Here is a 26,887-nt window from a genome sequence, read left to right as displayed (position 1 = left end):
AGTTCACGGGGTCATAGAGTCAGACACAACTGAAGTGACTCAGAACTCCATGGAGCAAAAACTCGGTGCTGGGCAACTCCCTGGAGAGTTCCTTGGTGATGATGTAAACCACCCACAGCCAGTCCTAGAAAGGCTCAGGTCTCTCTGTGGACCGACAGAAGTTTGAGAAATGTCAGAAAAAGAAATCATCGGAAGGGAGCTAGCACCAATTTCCACTTGGTTCAGAATCCCTGGCAGGACACAAGTCAGGGAGCCCTGGGGGCAAGCCTGAGGCATGAAATGAACATGGAGCCACGCAGTAGGAAGGGAGGGAGGAAAGATGTTCTACTTGCAGCAGCAGCCCTGGGACTCAACCTGTCAAGCAGCCTGCAGACTGAAATTTACGTGTGTGTTTTCAATTTCTCTGACAGAATCTGTTTGGATTGAGGATGGCTGTTTAATCTTTGAAATATGTGTTCCATCACAAATGCTGGAATCACAGAGAAATTGCTCCCTTCATTCTGGGAGCCAAACCCTGACCAAAGGGGTTTGGAAATCCCCACAAGGTGCTCTTTGGTTATTGCTCATTCAGAAAGAAAAAGCCGTTTCTCTAATGAAACGCAGTGCTGAGGAACTGCCAGAAATAGATGCTCCCTACCTGCTTTCCCAGATGGTAGCTTCTTTCTAGCCAATTAACTACCAGTGAACTGGGGAAGCACTGTAACAACAGGCATGCTGGGCTCCCCTGGGCTCAGCCAGAGCATGGAGTCCTGGGAGGACATGAAACTCTGCCCATCTTGATTCACGAAAGCCCAGAAAGAAGCCTGCCTGACCCGGACACTTTATTTGCAAGGTCATTCCGGTTAGCTTGAGCTAGAATTAAAACTGGTGGGTTGCCACCTTTCGGACAACTGTTAGTTCATTCTCCCCCCTCTGGCTTCTAACTACTTAATGTTGAAGGAAGTGCTTCCCAGGTGGCTCAGTGGTAAAGAACACATCTGCTAATACAGGAGACGCGGGTTCAATCCCTGGGTCAGGAAGATGCCGTGGAGGAGGAAATGGCAACCCACTCCAGTATTCTTGCCTGGGAAATCCCATGGACAGAGGAGCCTGGCGGGCTACAGTCCCTAGGATCACCAAGAGTTGGATGCGGCTGAGCACGCACATTGAAGGGAAATAGCCAGAACCTATAAGAGGCTGCTCTTCATGAGTTTTACTAATGAGACATCTTTCTATATTAATACCATGCCACAGTCAGGTTTCTGTCTGCAAGAGTAGTGGGTATAGGGTTTTAGACTGTCTGAAAATAAGTAAGTTAAACAGTCTAGTTGGAGAAGGCAATGGCACCCCACTCCAGTACTCTTGCCTGGAAAACCCCATGGATAGAGGAGCCTGGTAGGCTGTAGTCCATGGGGTCGCGAAGAGTCAGACACGACTAAGTGACTTCCCTTTCACTTTTCATTTTCACGCATTGGAGAAGGAAATGGCAACCCACTCCAGTGTTCTTGCCTGGAGAAACCCAGGGACGGGGGAGCCTGATGGGCTGCCGTCTATGGGGTCGCACAGAGTCGGACATGACTGAAGCGACTTAGCAGTAGCAGCAAACAGTCTTGTGTTTCAAGAACTCTTGCTCTAAATCTGAGGGTAATTAATAGTTCAGCATCCATGTGAATTTATGCTTTTCTGCTCAAAAGTCATTATAAAATAGAATATACATATGTATAACTGAATCACTTTGCTGTACATGTGAAACTAACACAACATTGTAAACCAACTATACTGTAAATAAAAAGTCAATATAAAGCCATAGAGAAATGGAATTTCCCATCAAGTGGTTTCTTTCCTAATAATTTCCCATTAATCTGGAGTCAGTGAGGGTTTTTTTTTTTTTTTTAACATCCCTTAAGAGAGCTGAGATTTTGGTTCTTCTGTTTGCTTTGTTTCATTTTTGTTTTGGGGGTGGAGGGAATGACTGAAAGAGTTGGTGGGAAAGACAACTGGTTAGTTCAATTTTTGTTTATTTTTAGCAATCTTAAAATGTCTTATGTCCATTAACTACACAAAATTAAAGTAACTTCCAGTTAAACTTACTGGGAGGACTGCATAACATGAAAAGACGATAACATTTACCACTTGTATGGTCTATTCCAGGCCAAGTGCTTTACACTGATTAACTCTCACAACCACATCTCTAGTGAAGAGCACTGACCCACTCTACAGTAATGGGGAAACCCAGGCTCAGAGAGGTATGATTCTTTAACAATGTCACACACCCAAGAAGCTGCAGAGCTGGAATTCAAGGGCAGTTCTACAGGCATCTAAGTCAGCATGACTCCGTGAAAACCCAATGCTGAAATTCTGTTAGAATGTTGGTTCTTTTTGCTCTTCAGACACCACTCAGTTCAGTTCAATTCAGTTCAGTCGCTCAGTTGTATCCGACTCTTTGCGACCCCATGAATTGCAGCACGCCAGGCCTCCCTGTCTATCACCAACTCCCGGAGTTCACTCAAACTCACCTCCATCGAATTGGTGATGCCATCCACCCATCTCATCCTCTGTCGTCCCCTTTTCCTCCTGCCCCCAATCACTCCCAACATCAGGGTATTTTCCAATGAGTCAACTCTTCATATGAGGTGGCCAAAGTACTGGAGTTTCAGCTTCAGCATCAGTCTTTCCAAAGAACACCCAGGACTGATCTCCATTAGAATGGACTGGTTGGATCTCCTTGCAGTCCAAGGGACTCTCAAGAGTCTTCTCCAACACCACAGTTCAAAAGCATCAATTCTTCAGCACTCAACTTTCTTCACAGTCTAACTCTCACATCCATACATGACCACTGGAAAAACCATAGCCTTAACTAGATGGACCTTTGTTGGCGAAGTAATGTCTCTGCTTTTCAATATGCTATCTAGGTTGATCATAACTTTTCTTTCAAGGAGGAAGCGTCTTTTAATTTCATGGCTGCAATCACCATCTGCAGTGATTCTGGAGCCCCCCAAAATAAAGTCTGACACTGTTTCCACTGTTTCCCCATCTATTTCCCATGAAGTGGGAGACCACTAGACCACAGAAACTTCCAGGCATGGCTTTAATACCACAGATATGCCAATGGCTTGATTTCCATCTCCAACTCTAATGATTCCCCTGAACTCTGGACTAGAATGTCCAACAGGTATCTCCAGTGTAGCACTTCCAAAATGGAGCTATTCACCACTACTAGCCCCCCTCAGTAGATGGTGACCTAGCTGTACCATTTCATATCCATCCCACAATAAATCTGCTGGTTCTGCCTTGGAAATACAACCAAAATTCAAGAACCTCTCTGGGACAAGCCTCTATCCCAGCTCACCTATTTGCAATAGCTTCTGGGCTTGCTATAGAACAGCCAGAATGGTTTGTGTACCAGGCAAATTCAATCACATCCTTCCTCTGAATTCTGTATCTTTCCCTGGCCTTCCATGATGGAGAAGCATCTCCTTCATCTCCTCCTCCCTGACAGGAAAAACAAAACCAACTTTAAAACTTCCACTGCCTCCCCAGGCTCCATACCCTGTAGCTACTCACCGCTGGTGGCCCTCGATATCACCCCAGGCCTGCTTTATGAAGGACAGTTGCTCGTGTGGGCCACCCTGCTGAGGGTGATCCTCCTAAGCTGTCCCTGTCAAAGGGGGCTCCCCTCACTGCCTCTTCCAGGTCAAAGATACATGAGCATTCTTGGTGCCTTTTTTTTTTTTTTTCCAAATTTTCTGTAAAGTTGACCATTTCAAAATACAAAACTGGTCAGGAAGGATGAAATTCAAACCCACCAGGCTAAGAACAAGGGATTTAAAAGCTGAGTCAAGCTCAAATCCCAATCTCGCACGACAATCTTAAGAGTGGATCTTTAACCTTGCCAGGCACTTCCGCAGTCACCAGAATCAGGTTTTGAAGGTTCTCCAGGGTAGCAACAGGCTGGGATATCGCAGCCTCTCTTCCATTTTACAACATGCTGCTTGAGGACTCATGCTCATTTCATTTTTCAAAAACCCTCCTGCACTGTTCATGGGAATGTAAATTGATACAACCACTATGGAGAACAGTACGGAGGTACCTTAAAAAACTAAAAATTGAACATATATGATCTAGCAACCCCACTTCTGGGCATATATCCAGAGAAAAACATACTTTGAAAAGATAAATGCACCTCAATGTTCACTGCAACACTATTTATAATAGCCAGGACATGGAAGCAACCTAAATGTCCACTAACAGAGGAATGGATAAAGAAGATGCAAAGAAGATGGAATGGATAAAGAAATAATACAATGGCATATTACTCAGCCATAAAAAAGAATGAAATAATGCCATTTACAACAACATGATAGACCTAAACATTGTTGTACTGACTGAAGTCAGTCAGACAGAAGAGAAATACATGGTATCACGCATACCTGGAATCTAATTTTTAAAAAGATACAAATGAACATACTTACAAAACAGAAACAGACTCAGATTTTGAAAACAAATTTATAGTTACCAAAGGGGAAAGGTGAGGGGAGGGATAAATTAGGAGTTTTGGATTAAGCTATACACACACTAATATATATAAAGTAGATAACCAACAAGGACCTTCTTTTTAGCACAGGGAACTCATCTACTCAACACTCTGTCATAATCCACAAGGGCAAAGAATTTAAAAATGAATGAACGTATGTATAACTGAATCACTTCACTGTATACCTAAAACTAACACAACACTGTCAATCAATTATACTCTAATAAAATTTTTAAAAATAAAAAGTTTCTTTAAAAATACAGAGTTTAAACATACAATGTTTAGTAATTTGCCAATGTTTATACAGAGTGTTACAATAATTAAAAAAAAAAACAACCCACATTGCTATGTCATCATTCCAACACCAAACGTGAATGTATTTCTTTCCCAGCACAACTAGAACTGCAAATAAATAGTGAGACCCACGTCAGTGAAAATGGAGTCTGGTTCATGTTCCTCAGTGTAGACAGGGACAAGCTCCCTCCTCATGTCAACCATTTCAAAGGTTAGAAGCAGAGTCTAATAAAACACTGTCCACATGAAATGAAAATGAAGACATAATATTACAATTACTTGAAATTCAATAGTTCTCCTCCTTGAGTTTCTCGCCTTTTCTAGCTCAGCATCGGAATAATGAATGCAATGAATGCTGAACAGATTTTGCATGTGTTGATAATTTAAAGGAAACGGTTCTCACCTAAGTGAAACAAACTGCTGGAAGTTTTTTTCAGTTTCTGTAACTTATTAGGGCCAAAAAACAAACAAACAAAAAAAAAACCTATTGACATGTCCTCTCCTTTTCAAGTCATCTAGAAATTTCAAATAGAGAACTATAGATTGCCACAGCAAACACTGAATATGGATTTGCTTCTAGCACACTTGCCTTTCCGTAAAAGCCATATGCACATGGGCATTCCCAGGGGATATGCTGAAAAACACAAGAAATCCACATGTCACATTCAGGATGCTCTTTATTTGCCATCTGTCCTTCTACAACACATTCCTTCAGCGATAGAAAAAGACAGCAAGAAGTAGGTCAATGTGCCTCATTATGGAACTCCTTTTCCATTACATACTTATATTTTATTCACATAAAAAATCTATTCAGAGAGAACCCAGAAAGTTCTACAAATGTCTACAAACTTTGGTTCTGGAAAAAGAAACAAAAACAGTATTCAACTTGAGCCAGAGTTCCAGATCTACTCATCTCGTTCACCAGACCACCAGGTAAAGTGGACGAAGCTCTACATGCGGATACAGCGCACTTCAGAACCCCATCCACGTGCAACAAAGGGCCCAGCGGTATGCTCCCTGCGAGTCTGTCTGAGGCCAGGGTCAGTGGCCAGTCAGGGCTCCAGGGGAGCCAAGCAGTTGGCTCTGGCAGTGGCGCTACAAGGCCCCCATCCCAGCCCTGACCTGGCTGTCTAGTGCTGGCCCTCTGAGCCCCAGTTGACTCTAAGCTAAGCACTGGGGGAGAGGACATGACCATGGTTGACCTCAGCCCAGAGTCAACTCCCCCCTCCTCTCCTCTCCTCTTCCCAGGCCTCAGCTGGAAGAGGGGGCATTCTGTGGTTTTACTGAACTTTGGCTGTCTGTTCACTGTTTTGTGTTCCCTTCTGAAGCTCCATGTTTCAGCTAACAGGGTGTCCTGGATTATATAAATCCAGGCTATGACTAAAACTCTTTGGAGAGCCTATATGGGATTAAGAGGGGAACTACATTAAGACTTTTGAGGACTGAAAGCCCAGGAGAATCCAGCTTCACTCGCACTGTTCCATAGAAACCTCAACAGCAACAAAACATTATGAGCCACGTAGGTCCTGTGAGTGTAACCACAAATGTCATTCTCTTAGAGGACCTAAGATTATATTCTACTACCACAGACTGACCGTTCCACACTGAAGTGGCTATCTGCTATTATTTGGAAGGAGGCCAGTTAATTACAGACACATATTCCATACTTTTGTCAGTGGGATCTGACTTCAACTCCTTTAAGTTTTCAATCAGGTTAAACCCATCAGTATATTTCCTTGTATCTACCAGAAGTTTCACCAAAACCCTCTTATAGTTGGGTTTCTCTCCAGAATAAACATTTTTATTAGGGCTAAGAAAGGATGGCTTCTAATTGGGAGTGCCAGGTCAAATCCAAGAGGGGAGGGGGCAGTAAGGTCACAGGAGAGTGACTGACATCAGCAAGACAGACTGGGAAGATGGCAGGAAGAACAATGACAAACATACAACGACAGCATCCAATAGAGTAGACACCATCCCCCTCCCAAGGGCCAATCCCCTTATTCAGAGAGTTTTAATCTCATTGAGTGCAACATGCCTACACAGCTAAATACTCTCCTTCCCAGACTCATGTGCAATGGGGGGCACCAGAATTTCAGCCAATGGAGGTAAGCCAATTATCTCTAGGAAAGCTCTGTGTTCCCCCCCACCCCACACACACACACAATACACCTTGTCACCTGCCTCTTCGTTCCTCTTCCAGCTTAGAGAGCAGTTATCAGACCTGGCAGGTCAGTGACCATCTTGTGACTACGAGGTAGGAAGCCAACGGGTAAGGGGTAAGGATGTGGAGAAAAAGTACCAAAGGCCACGAGTCATCAAGGATACTGTGGAAACAGTCCTGAGAGCCCACCTCCAGGTTTCTTAGTCCACTCTTCACTGTGTGTTTTCTATTATTTGCAGCCAAATGCACACCTGATACATCAAAAGCCAATGATGAGACTGAAAAGGATGAGGATGACTCAGGGAAAAGGAAAGAACAAAGACAAAAGGGAAAGGACAAGGGGCATCAATCTTACCGAGGTCACCCAGTGGACCTAAGAAACACAGCTTAATTCCTTCCCACAGACACGACCAAAGTCCTGACTAAAAGAATAAATGTATCATTACGTTCAACTCAAAGATGCTCAAATTGGCTGTCTCAAATTTAACTCTGTCCTCCTGTGCTCTGATTGCTAATATGAAAGTGCATGCTTATACATTAAGGCTGGATGTTTTGCATCCTACAGAGAGGAGAATGGAACAGATTTAGAATCAATTTAGTATTTCTCTTGCAATCCATTTGGAGGAGTTCCCACTGAGAACTCATCTGCCTCACCCTCTCGGCAGCCGTATTTAATAAGATCTGAGAAGAAAAATAAGCACTAACACTGGGTAGTCTGTTTTGACACTTGTATATGCTATTTGGAAATTCAAGTCACTATGGCAAGCTGGCAGAATATAGGACATGGCCCTTGGAAAGCGCTTGACTGATCGATATTTAAGAATGCACAGGCAACAGCAATAAATGAAGCAGATGCAATGGAGATGCAAATCAATGATGGGTATGTATACCCTCAAAATAAGGACAAATCTCTTTCTGTGGCAGGAAACAGCGCAGCACCAAATGCTCAAAAGTTCATCGTGCAGCCCCCAGGTGCTGGTCTTGCAGAGAGAAATGTTTTCTTCATACTCAACATGGCAGAAGACCCAATCTTGGTTCAGAAACTGAGGGATAAGCAACAAAACCGGCTGAGAACAGGAGCCAGCAATGGCTGGTCACAAGTGAACCCACTAGCATACTTGCAGCTTTCGCTATGTTCACATTTAATTTCTTTTTCTTTTCCAACAAAGTAAGTGCAAATATCTTTAGTCTGATTCAGTAACATAGCAGCCAAACCTCAGGAACCAATAAATAAGGACACTGACATGCCAATACCCCTCGGCCTTTCACATTCAAAGCTTTACCAACACCAGCCTGCAACAGAAGGGGCAAATGTTTCTTGACTCAGCAATTGTGTTCCAGATCCTTGTACAAACCACATCATTTACCCCCACCCACATGCCCCCACAGCAGTTACTAAACTCACAACACAGCTTGAAACTCATAAGGGGTTAAAGCTATAAAATGCCTACTCATAGATGTATATTTTTTTAAGTTTCATTCTTTTCCCCTTCCTTTCAAACAAAGCTTTTGTTTCCACTGCTCCCAGTGCATGACGGTTCATTAGGATAATAACTATCATTTGTTTATTTCTTTCTAATGATACAGTTGTATTTTTCTCAAAGAAACTACCATCTTGTTTCTAATTAAACATGATGGATTCAGGGTCCTGGTTTGCCATCTGGGCCATATGTCTCAGAACATCTTTTTTCGTGATGATGCCAAGAAGTCTCCTGGAGAAGAAACAAAATAGAGAAAAAAGGTCAGCCTTGCAATACTGATTCACACATCTCTCTGATCCCCAGAGCCCTCCCCACCTGGGCGCAGAGAGAGACCACATTTCCCAGCTATCCTTGCAGATGGGTAGGGCCAACTGAGAGAGCTCTGGACAATGGCATGTGGGTGGAGGTGAGTGATGCCCCTCCCAAGTCACCTGCACATTTCCTCTCTCATTTGATGGTTCCAGACAGAGGAGCCAGTAAAGGACTCTGAGGTCACAGAGGATGAATCGGGAGCCATCAGATTCAAAGACCTGGACCCTGGGATGACTGTGTGGTACAGAGCTCACACCTGCTGCAACTCACACTGGATGTGAGTGACATGGGAGAAAAATCAACCTTTATTGTGTTTGGCCACTGATATTACAGGCTTGCTTATTATTGCAGTAAGCCTATGATGTCTAATATACACTCACCCAATTTTTAAGAATATAATCAGTTAAAAAGGGCTTACAAAAGCCAATGTCAAAACTTGATCACACTGCAGAAATCCCATGTGTAAGGCATTTTAAGTCTAAGAAGTGTTAAGTATAACAATTGGTTCAATTTTAAACCTATCTTACTGGAAGGGTAAAGTTTGACATTCATGTCTGACTATTTATATAAATTACCTCCTCTTCCAAAGTTCCATGGCTGTCCCCTTACCAAAACAATGCCACTTCCCAGAGCCCCTGGTATCGGGCCACCTATACTGTAAACTGTCCAACTCCTACTTTTTACAAACACAATGTGAACAGTGTTCCTGGGTCATGAACACACACTTGCACAACTGTTCATGGCAGCCCTTGCCTCTTCTCAATCTTATTAAATATTTAAATGAATATCTGCTGGGGTCAAATCATGCCCCCTGGGGAAAGTGAAAGGAGTGAAAAATGGGGATGTACACAAGTTCTCCAGGGAAAAGAAGTTCCACTGTAAACTTAACCTGCAAAATTCTGCTCACCTCATCTTCATCATCCCCAAGAAGAGGAGAAGAGAGGATGGCAGTCTCACCCTGCAATATTGCATGGCTATTAAAATGAAAGGTTTCTGGGGCTTCCCTGGTGGTCCAGTGGTTAAGACTCTGCTTCCAATGCAGAGGGTGCCGGTTCAATCCTTGGTTGAGGAACAAAGATCCCATAAGCCACACAAGGTGCGTCCAAAAAAAAGAAAAGATTTTTTTTTTAAATGATAGGTTTCTCCTATCTGTGAAAAATGATGATATACCAAAAAATATGAAAACAAAGCTGTACTACACTGTCATTTATTTAATTAAAGCCAAAGTATCAAACTCATCTCTTACTAATAGGAAGTGAACATGAAGATGGGGGCACAAGTACTCATAGCAGTATTGCAGTGAGGTATAGCTGGTGAAACAGACAGTGGTTAGTGAAACTGTAAGGTCAGAATTCTGACTTCTTTGTCCATGACCACGCTGGGCCTTAACCTTGAAAAAGCGATTGATTTCTTGTGTTAGTTTCCCCATCTATCACACCCCGTGGCAGAGAGGGACTTCTTTCCCTCCATCTCACTGGAACATCAAGAGAGAGAGGGAAAGAGCAAGAAAGGCCTTTAAAAGCATGATACACAGAGGCTTCCCTGGTGGCTCAGTGATACAGAATCTGCCTGCCAATGCAAAAGACATGAGTTTGATCACTGGTCCAGGAGGTTCCCACATATGCCACAACTACTGAGCCTGTGCTCTGGAGCCAGGGAACCGCAATTGCTGAGCCCACGTGCCACAACCAGTGAAGCCTACACACCTAAAGCCCGTGCTCCACAACAAGAGAAGCCATTGCAATGAGAAGCCCACACACAGCAAGGAAGAGGAGTCCCCACTCACTGCAACTAGAGAAAAGTCTGTGCAGCAACAAAGACCCAGCATAGACAAAAACTAAATAAATAAGTTTTTTTTTAAAAAAAAAAAGCATACTACTAATGTATGGCAAAACCACTACAATACTGTAAAGTAATTAGCCTCCAATTAAAATAAATAAATTTATATTTTAAAATAAATAAATAAAAAGCATACTAAACTAATTACAAATAGAACATCCATAGGATCTAATATAGTTTCTATACGTGAAAAGGAATAGTAGTAACTCTCTTCCTTCTTCTCAGTAACACCCATACAAAATACAAGGTAAAGAGAAAAAGAGCAGATATGACAGTAACTTCTGTGTGACTGAGTCAAATTTGCTTTTCCTAGTTGTCTATTAACTGCAAAAAATGAAGATAACTGGAAATTAGCCAGCAGTTTACCTCTAAACAAGACAGTAATAAGTTTTATAATAATCACATTTATAACATATTTATGTTAAATTGCTTGAAGTGTTTAAACAAGCCACATTAAATTTTAGTTAATGTTTAATATTGTCAATAGAGAAAGTAAATAATTGACTATGAATCTTTAGAAATATTACAGGTAAAATGCTGAAAGTGTTTTTTAAAAAAACATGCTGAACAAAAAGAATAATGGCAACACAGATGACAAAACCGAAAGAAAGCACCACAACTAAAGCAATAGTCTCAAAAACTGGAGGAAAAAAATGTACCAAGCACAAAAGAATTAGAAAATCAACATTTTGCAACTCCCAGGGCAATCATTAGTTTAGTCAATCATTTATCAATGGATTCCAAAACCACTGAGTAAATGGTTGCTGGAAAACAGAAAATTCACATGGTCTCAAAGTATCCCTCCACAGATTACATACAAAGAGAAAAATGTCCCCTTATAACAGAGGGCTCTGGCCATCACCACCTCATCCCAGTGATGGAGCTTATCACCAGCCAAGTCAGAAAAGCTGACATTATGACGTCATCAATATTGGAACATTGCCCAAAGCTACTTAAAAAAAAAATCAAACCATGAGGAAGCAATCAAACAAATTCACAATGTGGGATTACTGGTCTGAACTCTTAAAAACAAATCTAGGTCATAAATAACAAGGAAAAAAGACAGGAAGCTCTTCTAGATAGAGACTAAAGAAGCAAAACAAACCAATGCAATGTGTGAACACTGAAGGAATTCTGGACTGAAAATGATATGAACTAGATAGTGAATGATATACGTAATTACTGGTATGAAAAAGAATGTCCTTAGTCTTTTAGAAAATGTATGCTTCAAATATAACTGCCCAAACTTGGAAACACTGAAGACGTCCTTCGGTAGGTGAGTGAATCAACAAACTGGTCCATCCAGACAATGGATATTACTCAGCACTAGAAAGAAAAACAAGCCATCAAGCCAGGGAAAGACACGAGGAACCTGAAATGCACACCTCTCCCTCCTCTACACACTTTGTGACTCCAACTCTATGACGTTCTGGAAAAGGCAAAACGATGGAGACAGTAAAAGGATCAGTGGTTAGCAGAGGTTGAGGGGAGGGAGGGATGGACAGACAGAGCACAGAGGATGGTTAGGGTTGTGAAACTATTCCTGATGATACTACAATGGTGGATACATGTCATTATGAATTTATCCAAACCCACAGGATGCACAACACCAAGAGTGAACCCTAAAGTGAATGATTACTGTTGTTTAGTCACTCAGTCGTGTCTGACTGACTCTTTTTGCAACCCCATGAATGGTAGCCCTCCAGGCTCCTCAGAATACTGGAGTAGGTTGCCATTTCCTCCTCCAGGGGATCTTCCCAAGCCTGGGATTGAAGCTGCATCTCCTACATTGGCAGGTAGATTCTTTACCACTGAGCCACCAGGGAGATGGATCATAGTTAATAATAACATCGCAACACTGGCTCACTGAGGGCAACAAATATAAACCATAAATATAAGATGTTAACAGGAAGAGAAACAGAGAGGACCAGAGGGGGAACTCTATGCTTTCTGCTCAATTATCTCGTAATTCTGAATGGCTCAGAAAATATAGTCTATTAATTCAAGAAGACAAAATTCTCAGGAGGGAAGAAAGTGGTTGTCTGAATGGAAGGGCCAGGGGTGGTGAAGGAGGACAGAGCTAAGAACCATTGTTCCTTCCAGCTGTGTAGGGCTTTCCTAGTGGCTCAGATGGTAAAGAATCTGCCTGTGATGTGGGAGATCCAGGTTCTATCCCTGGCTTAGGAAGATCCCCTGAAGAAAGGAATGGCTACCCACTTCAGTATTCTTGAGCTTCCCTGATGGCTCAGACATTTAAAAATCTGCCTACAACACAAGAGACCCAGATTCAATTCCTGGGTCAGGAAGACACCCTGGAGAAGGAAATGGCATTCCACTCCAGTATTCTTGCCTGGAGAATCCCTTGGACAGAGGAGCCTGGTGGGCTATAGTCCACGGGGTTGCAAAGAGTCAGACATAACCGAATGACTAACACTTTCTTCCTTCTGCTATTTGGAGCTACTTGACTTTAACCATTTTTTATAGATCAGTGACTAAAACACACTTCTAAAATTTATAAAAATACAGTAAAATCAAAGATGCCCCATAAAACAAGATGCTATTATCCTAAATCTGCCAAGGTGAGTCTGAGTTCTGATGGAGTCAGCTTGTACTGCTATAAGAAAGTACCACAAACTAGGTAACTGAACAACAGAAATGTATGTTCTCCTGGTTCCGAAGGCTGGGAAGGCCGAGATCGTGGCGCTGGCCAGTTTGGTTCCTCCTGGGTGTGGAGACGGCCACCTCTTTGCTGTGTCCTCACACGGCCTGTTTCTCTATGTAGGCATCACCAGTGTCTCCTTTCCTTCTAAGAACATCAGTCCCATCTGATTAGGGATGGGGCTTTTATGACCTCATTTAACCTTAACTCCCTCCTTAAAGTGGGCTTCCCTGGTGGCTCAGTGGTAAGGAATCCACCTGCCAACGCAGGAGATGCAGGTTCAATCCCTGTGTCGGGAAGAGCCCCTGGAGGAGGAAATAGCAACACACTCCTGTATTCTTGCCTGAGAAATGTCACAGACAGAGGAGCCTGGCGGGCTACAGTCCATGAGGTCACAAAGAGTCAGACATGACTGAGTGGCTCAGCATGCATACACACACCTGCAGACACTGTCTCCAAAGACAGCCATATTGGAGGCTGGAGCTTCAGTGTATGAATTTGGGGCTTGGGGCACAAAATTTAGTCCATTACAGTCCTTCAACTCCCTTTAAACTAAAAAATGAATAGTTAGAAGGGAAGCAGCTTATGCCTATAATACACAACTAAGAAAGGTGCGATCATCAGAGAAGTAGCAGCACGTGAAAGGAGGAAGAACCTTTTCATCTGAGGTGGAAGGAGTTCTGAGGCTGGCGGCCACCAATCAGCAGACAGTCGTTCAGCTTAAAAGTCTCTTCGGTCCTTTCGGACATTTGTATTTGAAAGCCTGGCTCAGGACCAGAACACTTGGAGAACGTAACTCAAACTGGATGATACCCATGTTCCTTGGTGGATGACAACCTCCTTGATCTTCTTTTTTGTAACACTCTTTGAGCCTCCTCCAGTTCTCCCTCACACAGAAGCTCAGTAAGATGCTGAGGAAACCAATATTGCTTTCAAAAAAAAGACTTGGTAGCATCTGCAAAGGGACAAGAACTTAACTGTAACACACACAGGCACTCTTCCCATATCTATAAAGCCTGGGTTTTGTTTCCTTATGTCCATCCTTAAGACAGTATCAAAACACTAGGCATCTGCAGTCCTGACAGCCCTGTCTTAAAGCTTGGTAACTATAATGTCTGAAAGTCAAGCTGGTTGTAACGGTTCTGGGGAAATACGGATTCAGGAGTTAGCTGCCTTGGGTTCAGGCATAAATTGTGCCTTGGCCTGCGAAAGTAATTCAGTCCAGTTCAGTTGCTCAGTCATGTCTGACTCTTTGTGACCTCATGGACTGCAGCACGCCAGGCTTCCCTGTCCATCACCAACTCCCAGAGCTTGCTCCAACTCATGTCCATTGAGTCAGTGATGCCATTCAAATATCAAAAAAGAAGAAAGATGAGCAACCTCCCAGAAGGAGGCAGCATTCAATCCAAGGGGGTTTGTTAGTGGTATGAAATGTCCTACTTGAGCTAAATCAACTGTTTCAATGCCCAGCCTCTTTGGGTAGCAGTTCAAGTGAAACTTTGGAATGATAAACAGTCCATCTATGACCATGAACATAATTCAGATTAGAGCACCGGGGCTCTTGTAAGAAGACCACCCTGGTCAGGACCTAAAGACCCACCTAGCATCTCCTCTGCTCCCTTTTTCTTTCTAGGTCCTCTATGGGGAAAATCCAAAATTCACTCTTGGCCACTGGACGCTTCCAAGACTTCAACTTTATGAGGACAAAGACTTCTCTGGCTTGTGGTCTGGTTTCATGATCACCGTAGAGCCCAGGCCCTGAGAAGTCCTTCAGACTACACGAGTCAAGGGTACGAGCTGTGGGGCTCGGCCAAGAGCTGGGATGGTACACGGTGATGGAATAGATCAAAAACACGAGCTGGCTTGAGCCGGGCCTGCCCTGGCTCAAAGCCCAAGGAGATGAAAGGCCCCGCAAACAAGGATCTCCTGCCAGCACTAACGTATCAGCATCTGTGTTTGTTTAAAATATGTACAGCGAGAGAGAGTGAGAGCGATTTTGTGTTCTCACAGAACATTCGGAGCCAATTTCGGCACCCAGATCTTCACAGGAAAAACTCATGGGGCTCCGTGAGGTGTGAGCGAGCGTCAAGGGCAGAATTTCCTGGCAGAACTGAAAATTCCAATGATAACTGACATGGGATTATTATTTTAAAGGGAAAGAGAAACTGCAAGACACTTGAGACGACACGGGTAATCGCGGTGGTATTTCTGCCGAGCACTGGAAATTCAAGCACATCAGTGGGCTTCAGTCGTTTATCAAGTGGGGACTTCAACCAACAGTAGCCCCTGGGAGCTGGTTACAAGTATAATTCTCAGGGCCCCTCCCAGATTGGAAGGATCAGTAACTGCAGGAGGGCCTGGTACTCGGGGTTTAACCTGAAGGTTTACTCCTCTCAGATTCTGATGCCTGCTCAAGTTTGAGAACCACTGGGTGCCTTTAAAAACCACCAGTAGAGGGGAAGTCCTGGGCAGTACAGTAGTTAAGACTCTGCACTTCCACTGTAGGGGGCCCAGGTTCAATCCCTGGTCTAGAAACTAAGATTCTGCAAGCTGCACAGCTGACCAAAAAAAAAAAAAAGAACCCACCAGGAAAAATGATCTCTAGCCTCAAATGCTTATTCATCTGTTCATTGACTGCCCCTCCTCAAGCACAAGACACCCACCAGCTGTAGTCAGAGCTAAGGAGGACACTCATCCCGTCAGCTAGGAATTCTCTGGGTCAAGTGCAAATTCAGCCCCTTGCAGAGACCCGTGCTGCCCGCCATGAGCAAGGCGGCAGGAAGAAATCTCTGCGAGTGAGGGGTGCCTGCTGTGTGCTCAGTTGCTCAGTCGTGTACGACTCTTTGTGACCCCCATGGATTGTAGCCTGCTGACAGAGGCTCCTCTGTCCATGGGGATTCTCCAGGCAAGAATACTGGAGTGCATTGCCATGTCTGTCCCCAGGGACTGAACCTGCATCTGCCTGCGTCTCCTGCATTGAAGGCAGATTCCTTACCCATAAGTCACCTGGGAAGCCCAAGTGAGGTGTGCTCTGTGGCTACCCCAGGCCGCCAGCCCAGGGACGCTCAGCTGGAACAGGAATATCACTTGGGCCTGATGAAGTCTTTGCTTTGATGGGGGCTATGCTGTGCACTGGAGGGTGTTAAACAGCATCCCTGGTCTCTACCCACTGGATGCCAGTAGTAGCATCTGCCCCCTCCACTTATGACACCTTCAAATCTCTGCAGGGCCAATCACCCTGCTTGAGAACTGCTGGGTTAACCAGGAGCGAGGTAGCCCTGGAAACTGTGTCAGAGAGTTGAGCCTCAGGATTCTAAAGGCCAAAACTGCTATTTCAGGTACCACCTCCAGCCCATAAAGCAATCAACTAGGCAGAGAATCCCAGATTCCAAGCTACCTGAACCAAACCAATTCCCTCCTCCACCCAAGTTTCTAAGGCCCTCACATTTAGGGAGAGCCCCTGAGCCCAAGGCACAGCCACAGGGCACTGCACCTCTCACACCATCATGAACCTTTGATCTCTACAGCACTGGTTTTCTGCTTCCTGATAACATGGTGCGAAAGCAATACTGCTGTGGCAGAGATTGAGCCACGAGCTACCAAAGCTTACGGCTCTGCGGTCACACGGGGAAACGTCAAGTCATTTTCAACAGGCTGGTGCATCAAGGAACAACTTGAGCACAATGTGCACCTCACGTTTGTGCATGGTGATTTGTCTATGAGAAAAGTCCAGAATGGAGCACCCAGTGGCATGGGAAAACCCAGCTGCAGCCCTCACCATGCCCGCTTCCACAAGCCAATTGCATGGCTTTCTCAAGGTGAAGGGACTGATATCCTTCTTCTCAACCACTGCATGTGTGAAAAATGTGCAATAGTTTTTATGAGATTCCCATCTCTCTTTCTTAGTGTGTCACTGACGGAGTGTTGGAGCATCATGCACCTCAAGCTATTTTTCTCATCAGCTCTGAGATTTTCCTTGCTCATTTTAGCAGAACAGGGTGAACCTTCTCCAGGAACCTGGACCACTGTGGGGGCTGGGGTAGGGAGCCCCAGCCCCTCCCCAAGGGCTCCCCCCTTTAGACTCAAACTTCAGCCTCAGGGCAGAAGACAACAGCCCCACTTGGAAGCCTGCCTCCAAGCCTGCTGGCATCTCCTCCTGCACTCGCCACAGCCTACTGACATTTCTTAGGAGGACTGGTCCCCTGTCCCCATCAGCCTCCCATGGGCCCTTCATCTTATGCCACCCAGGGTCCGGCCACTCACCCACTCCGGGTCACCAGGCACTGGCGGAGTCCCAGCTTCCGGAAGATGTCCACCACCGTCTCCATCGGGGTGTGGTCAGTGACCGTGAAAGGGCTGAGGTTCAGGACGCGCCGCAGCTTCAGGGGCTGTGGGCTGTTGGCCGGCAGTTCGGGGGGCTCCTCGGTGAAGTACATGACCGAGTCGCTTACGATGCCCTCCTGCCTCTGTCTGGCATTCTCTGGAATGGGCCAGCAGGACAGTGAGCTGCACAAGACTCCCGTGTGGAGTCCCTCTCCCCATCCCAGCCCAACCCACCCCACCCACAGCCATACACGACTCCCCCTCCCCAACAACCTCAAATCCCACAGAGAAGGGGAGCAGAGGGCAAACTGTACACTCCTAATGAGGGACTTCAGCCAAATAGTGGTGGAATTGGCATCTCTTTCTCTTAAGCTAATGCTGTGCGAGACTCCCCTGCTGTGTGTGACCTGATCATCCATTGCAAAGACTTGCAAGATGGGCCTGAGCAGGATGGCTCCTTCCTGGGAATGCACTGCCTTTGCCTGGATACCAGGGCACCCCTGCTTTCTTAACACACCTCATCAGGGGCTGAACTCTGACATGAAAAAAAAAAAAAAACCTAATGAGCTGCCCAATGACCTTAATACATTGCTTTGTTGTATTTTCACAAACTAACTTATAATGAGCCCAAATGGCATTTATAAATCCTGAAAGGAACAAGAAACCAAGAGGACCATCCCAGACTTACAGCCCAGAAACACAGCTTAATTCCAAATATAAGCCTTGGGACCAAAAAAATAGCCCTAGAAAAAGCTGCATTCCCCACTCCTCCCCCACCGCCAATCCTTTGGATTGTCTCTCTTAAAAAAAAAGGGGGCCATTTTGTGGATTTCTCGAAGAAAGATAGTAACACTGTTATGGTAACAATTAGCCTATTTCTATCTGTAGACAGGCCCATGTGAAAAAAAGCTGCAGAAAAAGTAGGGTAACAGGAACTCATTAGAAATACAGCTTTATGTGGTACTAGAAACCCAGGCTATTTTAAGTCACACATGAAATAAATCCATCGGTCTCCAGATATTTCTCCAAGGCGATTTTCCTTCTGTTGGAATTTTAATCTTTCTTTTGGTTCATGGGAAAAGGTTAAGGAAAAGGTACAGCAAGGCTTGCCTTAAAATGGATCCTGGTTTCTATAATACACTTTTTTTGCCTTCTCAAAGACGACTATTCACCTATATTGTTCTTTGAAAAATAAAAATTCTAACTGCTGGCTCTAAAGCCATTTATTGCCACAGAATACTCTAATGGAAAACTGGCAGCATTCGGGGTCAGACTGAGTTTGAAAAGGGGTCTCTGTTTAAAAGGGGAACAGAGGGCCCGCTGGGCAAATGCCTGCACAGTATGTGCATCAGGTTCAATCGAGTTACATCAAATGGAGTAAGATTCAACCCCATATACCAGATGACACTGGTGCACAATGTGTTTGCAGATATAGATGCTACACGATACAGACCGCACACTTCTCTCCTAAATCAAGACAGTCCTATCCTAAAGCACTAAGGTGAGAAGCAACAGTCAACACATACTTACTACTCATTTTCATGAAAGTGAAAGCATCAGCTGCTCAGTCGTATCCAACTCTTTGTGACCCCATGGAATGCAGGCCACCGGGTTCCTCTGTCCATGGGATTTCCCAGGCCAGAATACTGGAGTGGGTTGTTATTTCCTTCTCCAAGGGATCTTCCTGACCCAGGGATTGAACTTGGATCTCCCGCATTGCAAGTAGATTCTTTATCATCTGAGCCACCTGTGAAGCCTACTCATTTTCATCGACAGACTGATTTTCTCAAAGTCCCACATAACAGGAATTTCACCTATTTCAACAGTCCAGTTGAACATCAGGTTTGGATCAATCCACAATCCCCAATCAGGAACTGATCACATGGATTTGTTGCTGCTGCTGCTGCTAAGTCACTTCAGTTGTGTCCGACTCTGTGCGACCCCATAGACGGCAGCCAACCACGCTCCCCCATCCTTCATAAAATCAAACACAACTTAGCCAACTGTGGATCCACTTGTTGAAATAAATAACAAGCTTCTATTGCCTCTGAATATACTGATTGAGTTAGAAGCCCTGATTCTAACAGCACTGAGCTCTGTCATTTCTTGCTCAGTGCTGTGTTCCCAGAGCCTGGACAATGCCTAGAATACAGCAGACACAAAACAGATATTTGCGAAATGCACACATGAGTCAATCATTCAAAATGAATGAATGAGTGAGTAGGTCTACTGACCATCAGTGCCCTTGGCTCTGCCTCCCATATACAACACAGTCTATCTCACAAAGGAGGCATCAGAATGAAAGCCTTGAGCTCTCTGCTGCTCACCAAAAAGGCACCACTTCATCGACACTTTGCTCATCATGTCAGGTTCACAGAGGGTAATGAGGAAAGTGTTGATGAAGTGAATTTCAAAAACTGTCACAGGCCAAGGAATTTTAAAAGACTGAGATGGTTAGATAGCATCACTGACTCAATGGACATGAATGTGAATAAACTCCAGGAAATAGTGGAGGACAGAGGAGCCTGGTGTGCTACAGTCCATGGGGTTACAGAGTTGGACATGACTTAACGACTCAACAAGTTACTACAATGGCTTCAGAGCAATAGTTCTCAACTGGGAGTAATTCTGCCTCCACCCTCAGAGTAGAGAGCAAGGATAATACTACAGCGCAAAGGTAAGCACCTCCCAACAAAGAATGATCCAGCCTCAGTGTCAATGGTTGAGAAACTCTAATCATATTTTTAGGGAGGTAATACTCTATCATCCTGTTCATTAAAAATGCTTCCACAGATAAACAAGGTCCTACTGTAGAGCACAGAGAAGTATATTCAATATATTGTGATAAACTATAATGGAAAAGAATATGAAAAAGAACGAATGTATATCTATGTATAACTGAATCACTTTGCTGTATAGGAGAAAGTAACACAAGATGGTAAATCAACTATACTTCAATAAAAAGTCGAAATTTAAAACAATTTTAATTTTAAAAACGCTTAGGCAGATACCAGATATCGAAGTTTAAAAAAATAAAAGCTTCCATAAAACGCACATAACTAACAAGAAAGGTTAAAAAGGAAAACTAGAAGCAACTATAGTGGTGGTCAGTACAAAGCTGTTGTGGTTAAAAAAAAAGTAAAAACTATTTAGAAGAAAAAGTAGATTATTTTGTGACAAATTATAGCTTATAAGGGCTTCCAAGGTTGCATCAGTAGAAAAAAAAAAAAAAAGAAAGAAAGAAAGAAAAGAAAACCTGCCACCTCAGTGCAGGAGACACAAGAGACACTGGTTCAATCCCTGGGTCAGAAGATCCCCTGGAGGAGGGCAAGGCAACCCACTCCAGTATTCTTGACTGGAGAATCCCAAGGACTGCGGAGCCTGGCAGGCTACAGTCCGTGGGGTCGCAAAGCGTCGGACACAACTGAAGGACTTAGCATGCATATAGCTTATAAGGCATGGAGAAGTTCCTCTGCACGTATGTTTTCATCCCCAGCAGAAAGAAGCAGATGACACCACTGTTCCCCATGGCCTCTCCCATCATTAACAGCACTCTCAGGAAGAAATCTCTTCAGGGACAAAGAGCTCACCCAACAGATCAGACACGTTTCTTGGTGCTCAGTTCTGGACAGAGAGCTCTTATAAGCAAGCCTCTTCCATACGCTGGAGAATCATCATCAAATCATCCACCAGGCAAAAAAAAAAAAAAAATGAGAGTTCCCTTAACTCTGGCCCGTGATTCTAACTTTCCATCCCTTTAATCATCTTTGTGGCTTCCCATGGAGTCCTCTCTGGGTCTGTCCTCACTTAATTGCAGAATTCAAGACTAGAAGAGCCTCAGCCTGCTGAATGCAGCAAGAGCCGCATCATTGCAAAGAGTGCCAAGAAGTAAAGTCCCATGTCCCAGGACCTTGCACAGGGCCATATACTGCCTCGTGTGTAGTGATGGTGAAGGGGGCCACATGTACTAGCTGCTCTCCAATAAAGACAGCAGCTATAGTTTGGCATACCAGAGATGGACTGGATATACAACATTCCCAGCTTCATAGGAGCAACTTATATACTATTTTAAACATGATACATAAGAAAAAAAATTGTTCTTTGTCTCATCTGCTGGGCTTCCTTGGTGCCTCAGTGATAAAGAACCCACCTGTCAATGAAGAGGCATAAGAGACTTGGGTTTGATCCCTGGGTCGAAAATATCCCCTGGAGAAGGGCAGGGTGCTCACTCCAGTATTCGTGCCTGCAGAACTCCATGGACAGAAGAGCCTTGCAGGCTACAGTCCATGGGGTCGCAGAGAGTCGGACACAACTAAAGTGCACCAGCTTTTTTTTATCTTGGATCTATCTAAAATCTCTGCTCCTGAGTTCCCTGGAAGGAAAACTGGCTTGGGATCATTACTAGCTCAGTTGTGCTCAAGCTCAGTCAAGTCAGACTCTCTGCGACCCGGTGGACCGTAGCCCACCAGGCTCCTCCGTCCAAAGGGATTCAAGAATAATGGAGTGGGGTGCCATATCCTCTTTCAGGGGATCTTCCCGACCCAGGGATTGAACCTGCATCTCCTGCATTGGCAGGCAGATTCTTTACCACTGAGCCACCTGGGAAGCCCCTACTAGCTCAATGTTCAGGTCCTTTTTCTATATCCACAAAAGGGCATCTCATTCCACAAACACTCCACCAGGGTACCGGACTCTTCTGGAAGGAAAACAGCTTTTCTGACTGCTCACACCCAAAGACACCTCACCTTCCCAGAAACCATGTAAATAGCAGCTTTTACACTATTTTCTATCTGATGGAAAGCACATAGGTACTATTTACACTGCGTGCTGCCTCTCCAAACACTTCAAACATAGCTTCTAGGAGAGCACTCAGTTGGCAAGCTGAAATTTCTTCTCGAACTGGTTGATGACAATTACTGCTTCCCACTTGATTACAGTAATGGGTTTCAGCAAAATTAGTAAGCTGTCTCTTAGCAGGTGTGCCTGCAGCTACACAATAGGTAATGGATTCTGTGACATTTATTACTTGAGTTTTAAAATTTCAACCTTTGCTTAAAAGATTTTAGGGATTGAATAAATTTTTTTAAAGGCTGCTGATTACATTAATTTAAAGAAACCCAACCTACTATACAACTTTTTTAAAATTTCATTATTTATAAGGCTATAGTCATGCTTAAAGGCACCTACCTATTAAGTGACAGGACCTATAATAAAGAGAAAGCAAATGTGCTTTTGTGTCTAAAACATAAAATCAATTGTTGCTTTGGAAAGAGGTAAATATGTTTCAGGAACATGCTAAAATTAGACACTATAGCCTGCTTAAACTTATTTTTATAAAGCCTTTGATGAAGATACTTTAAAAATATTTTAAAAGCTACTTAACATTGTGAAAAGGTTCTAGAAATTCAAATGGAGACCCTGAGAAATAGTTAACAAAGGGCAGGGATAAGCAAAGGTATGTTCCCAGTGAGGCGCTCTGCCATCGCACCTGGAAAAGTCCCTGAGGCAAACTTCATAAACGTTCTGGAAGTTCAATTATCAAGGGCACACGGGAGTTAGGCCATGGGCCCCCAGCATACTGCGAGACAGAGGGACATGCTGAGCGGGAGGGCATTCGTGCTGACCTCGCACAGAGGATGCGTTCTGTGGCTCCTTGCCCTGGCTACATCAGGAGGTCTGGCAGCACCACCACGGGGACAAGGGGAATGCTTCTCCCTGCCAGGGCCTTCACAGACTCACACCTAGGCCTGTCTTTGTAATCCTTCTGCCTCTTGCTCCCCTTTCAAGGTGCCCATCCATAGGTCAACAGGGGACCTCAGGCTTGAGCCACCCATCTCTGGGACATAACAAACAGCTGGGCACCATTTCCTCTCTCCTCTCACAAGTGAACAGCCTGCCCCTTGGCACAGCTCGCCCAGTTAGCCTGTGAGGAGGAAAACCATCCCACAGTACTGACTTGACCCCCGTGGAACCCACGTGACTTGACCTGCTAGAACCAGATATGACGTCATGAAGTGACATCAAGGGCTTGAGCCCAAGGGAGGTTTCTGAGGCAAAGAACTCAGCATCTAGGTTGGTGAGCCCCCCGGAAGTCCATGGGCACTGGCCCATTCACAAAAACCTCACCAGGGAGGAGGGGATGGGGTTTCACTGTTTCGTTGAATGGGAACTAGATGAGGGATTGTGTCTTGCTAGGTGCCCTTCCCAGGAAGGGGGATGCCATGATCGCACTCCTTACTGGCCACTGCTGTCAGCCACCCTACTCCATTGGCCTCCCGCAAGAGTTTGAATAAATTCAGGTCAAAGCTACAGGTGCACAGCCCTCAGCGTCGTGGTAAAGCTGCTTGCTGATCACTCCATTCAGAGCATGCACTCCTAATATACAGTGACGAGATATTGCTATTTTATGATCTTTTCATTAAAAGTTCGATTGAAAAAAAGAGGGAGCTTGGGAGAAATGCAGGGTCTCAGGTGGCGCTAGTGGTAAAGAACCCACCTGCCAATGTAGGAGATGTAAGAGACGTGGGTTCGACCCCTGAGTCGGGAAGATCCCCTGGAGAAGGGAAAGGCTACCCACTCCAGTATTCTGGCCTGGAGAATCCCTGGACAGAGGAACCTGGAAAGCTACAGTCAATGGGGTCGCAAAGAGTCAGACGCAACCAAAGCGACTTAGCAGGTAGGTACCACCCCAGACCTCCTGCAGTCTGGCCAGATCCCCAGGTGAAACGAACAAGCCTTCAGCTTGGCCTGAAGCCCTCTGACCCTCATCCACCCTCTCCAACCTCTTGGAGAATTTGGGGGCACATTTGTCCCTGGAGACTCCCTACTTTACTCACTTATGGCAAGAATCAGCTCTCTCCTCTGGGCAAAGCCGATGAGGCGCTCTGAGTCCCTGGAGACGACCACGGGGAAGCCATTGTAGTCAGTCTCCTTGATGAGTGTCTCCACGTCCTCGACAGTCATGCTGTCCTGGGTGAGCACGGACAGGGGCGGTTCCCCCCGCCGTGGCCGCATGACATCAGTGGCCAGTGTGCGGTGGGTGAACTCGTCCTTCACGTCCAGGAACGGGTATCCGTTCAAGTGGATGTGGGCCTCGTAGATGCCTTCCTTCCCAAAGGCATCGGCCACCCACTTGCTGGTCACGGCCGCTGCCATCAGGGGCACGATGTACTCGAGGCCTCCCGTCAATTCAAACATGATGACCACCAATGACACCGTCATCCTGGTAACACCACCTGCAACACAATAGAGGAAGGGAATCGCAGGACTCCACTCCACACCTGCAAGAGGACACGAACTGTGGAGACCGACAAGCCGGCTCCATCCTCCTGGCCCTTGTTCTACAGGAATGGTCCTACACGGTGCCCATGCTTGGACCTTGGTAAACACAGCCTCGCATCAGCACCATAAGTCACATCTGTCTGGGTCTCCTCCTGTGAATGACAGTGAGGTGTCTATTCATCCAGGACCACACCCTCTGCCTGCAATGCGGAAGACCCGGATTCAATCCCTTGGTTGGGAAGATCCCCTGGAGAAGGAAATGGCAACCCACTCCAGTACTCTTGCCTGGAAAATCCCATGGATGGAGCAGCCTGGTGGGATACAGTCCACAGGGTCGCAAAGAGTTGGACACGACCGAGTGACTTCACTTTCACACCCTTTGCATTTTGGTGAGTGGATCCTATATGGGCTCTGCAGGTTTCTGTCTCAGTACATGTGGCTCTTTTCTCGAACCCCTCAAGCTGGAAATGGTAGAGATTTCTAAGGGCTATAGATAGCCATGTCCCAAATGGCTAAGTGGTAAAGAAGCCACCTGCCAATGCAGGGGACGTGGGTTCAATCTCTCGGTCAGGAAGATGGCCTGGAGTAGGAAAGGGCACTCCACTCCAGTCCTCTTGCCTGGAAAATCCCCTGGACGGAGGAGCCTGGTGGGCTACAGTCCATGGGGTCCCAAAGAGTCAAGCACAACTGTGCAGTTAAATGATGACAAACAACAAACAGGAGATGCACCCATCCTTGTGTCCCTTGGTATTCAAAGGAAGAATCCAAACTAACTCCCGATCTTGCAATGAAGAACAGTTGGAGCCGGGTCATTCTTCCTTCACTGGGGTGGGGGTGGGGGAGGGCTGTCCTACAGATTCTAGGATGTTGAGCAGCCCCCTGCTGCCTACGCACTATTTTAGATGGTACAGTGGCAAGATAGCAGAGATCCCATCAGCCTGGGTCCCTGGATGACTAAGCAAAGAAAAGCCCTGCTACTCACATCTCTCTCACACACACAAACCCATGCCCACACCCACACCCACACAGTACCTAGGCAAGCTGCAGCCCCCACCATGGCATAGAGCCCTGGGGTGACACAGTCTGCACCGGGCCTGCACCAGTTCCTGAAGATGATCCAGTCATGGTGATGGTAAGCCAGCTGCTCCACACCAATTCCCACCATCCTGCCTGCCATGGCCCCCACAGCCATGCTGGGGATGAAGAGGCCGGACGGGATCTGCAGGGAGCACAGGAGAAACATGCATGAGGGAAGGGGTCCCCATTCCCGCCGCCACACCCCCAAGGAAACTCCGCCTCCCTCAACAAGCTGGTATCTTCCTTCAGTCTTCAAAGGTGGGGCAACGCTTCAAAATATGGGTCAACTGGGAAACCATGGACCAGTGATCTACTGTGACTTGGAGAGAATGCAATTTTACACTTTCACTGCCTTGCCTTCAAAAGCTGGCCTGGTTTGCCTGCTGTGGATTAAAGGATGATAAGCCCCACTGCAAATAACATTCAAAGTGTGCATCTGTCACTTGAGATACCACTCTCTCTCCCCTCGCCCATCATTCAGATCAGCTTTTAAAATTAAATGTCACGCCACCGCATGACAATGGAAAAGCAAGGCCTTTAACTGTGCACAGGTCAAATAAAGAAGCTAAAAACATCAGTGGACCTGCCTTGCATCTTCCAAAAACCTTGTCATGAACTTAGTGGCCTCTTGAAAATACAGCGGCCAAACACCCGTCAGAGAGACTATATAAACTGAAAGGCCTCAGTAATAGCGCATTTTGTATTTTGCTGTGTGAGAATACATGTTCATCCCTCTAGTCATCGGACACATGGTACAGAAAAGACTTGACTCTGTTCACAGAGACTGCACATGGCTGCCGATTGTGACCAGCAGCTGCATTTATGAACCGCAACCCCTTCCTGGCCGATTGTCCTGAATCTGAGGATGGAAGTGGGTCTTTAACCAAATTCAAGTTAAGTTTGGATCCTCCGGTGTAATTTCAAGAGTGTGTGACATTCCTGAGGAA

At 45.3% G+C, this 26,887-nt stretch overlaps 1 protein-coding gene across 2 annotated transcripts in view; it reads right to left on the bottom strand.

Moving 5' to 3' along the window:
• Positions 1–8,080: 8,080 nt before the first annotated feature.
• Positions 8,081–26,887, bottom strand: part of CLCN4 (chloride voltage-gated channel 4) — a 69,792-nt gene continuing 50,985 nt past the window's right edge. For both annotated transcript variants that reach the window (XM_018044721.1, XM_018044722.1), the window contains 4 exons: positions 25,896–26,082; positions 24,419–24,817; positions 17,523–17,739; positions 8,081–8,680 (listed from right to left, as the gene is read on the bottom strand). In XM_018044721.1, the coding sequence (XP_017900210.1) occupies positions 8,590–8,680; positions 17,523–17,739; positions 24,419–24,817; positions 25,896–26,082 (894 nt within the window). In that variant the 3' untranslated portion in view covers positions 8,081–8,589. The remainder of the gene's footprint in view (positions 8,681–17,522; positions 17,740–24,418; positions 24,818–25,895; positions 26,083–26,887) is intronic.

The sequence above is a fragment of the Capra hircus genome, unplaced genomic scaffold, assembly GCF_001704415.2.
Source record: "Capra hircus breed San Clemente unplaced genomic scaffold, ASM170441v1, whole genome shotgun sequence".
NCBI classification, from domain to species: domain Eukaryota; kingdom Metazoa; phylum Chordata; class Mammalia; order Artiodactyla; family Bovidae; genus Capra; species Capra hircus.
The sequence above is the reverse complement of the archived record's forward strand: the minus strand, read 5'-3'. Positions and strand labels throughout refer to the sequence as shown.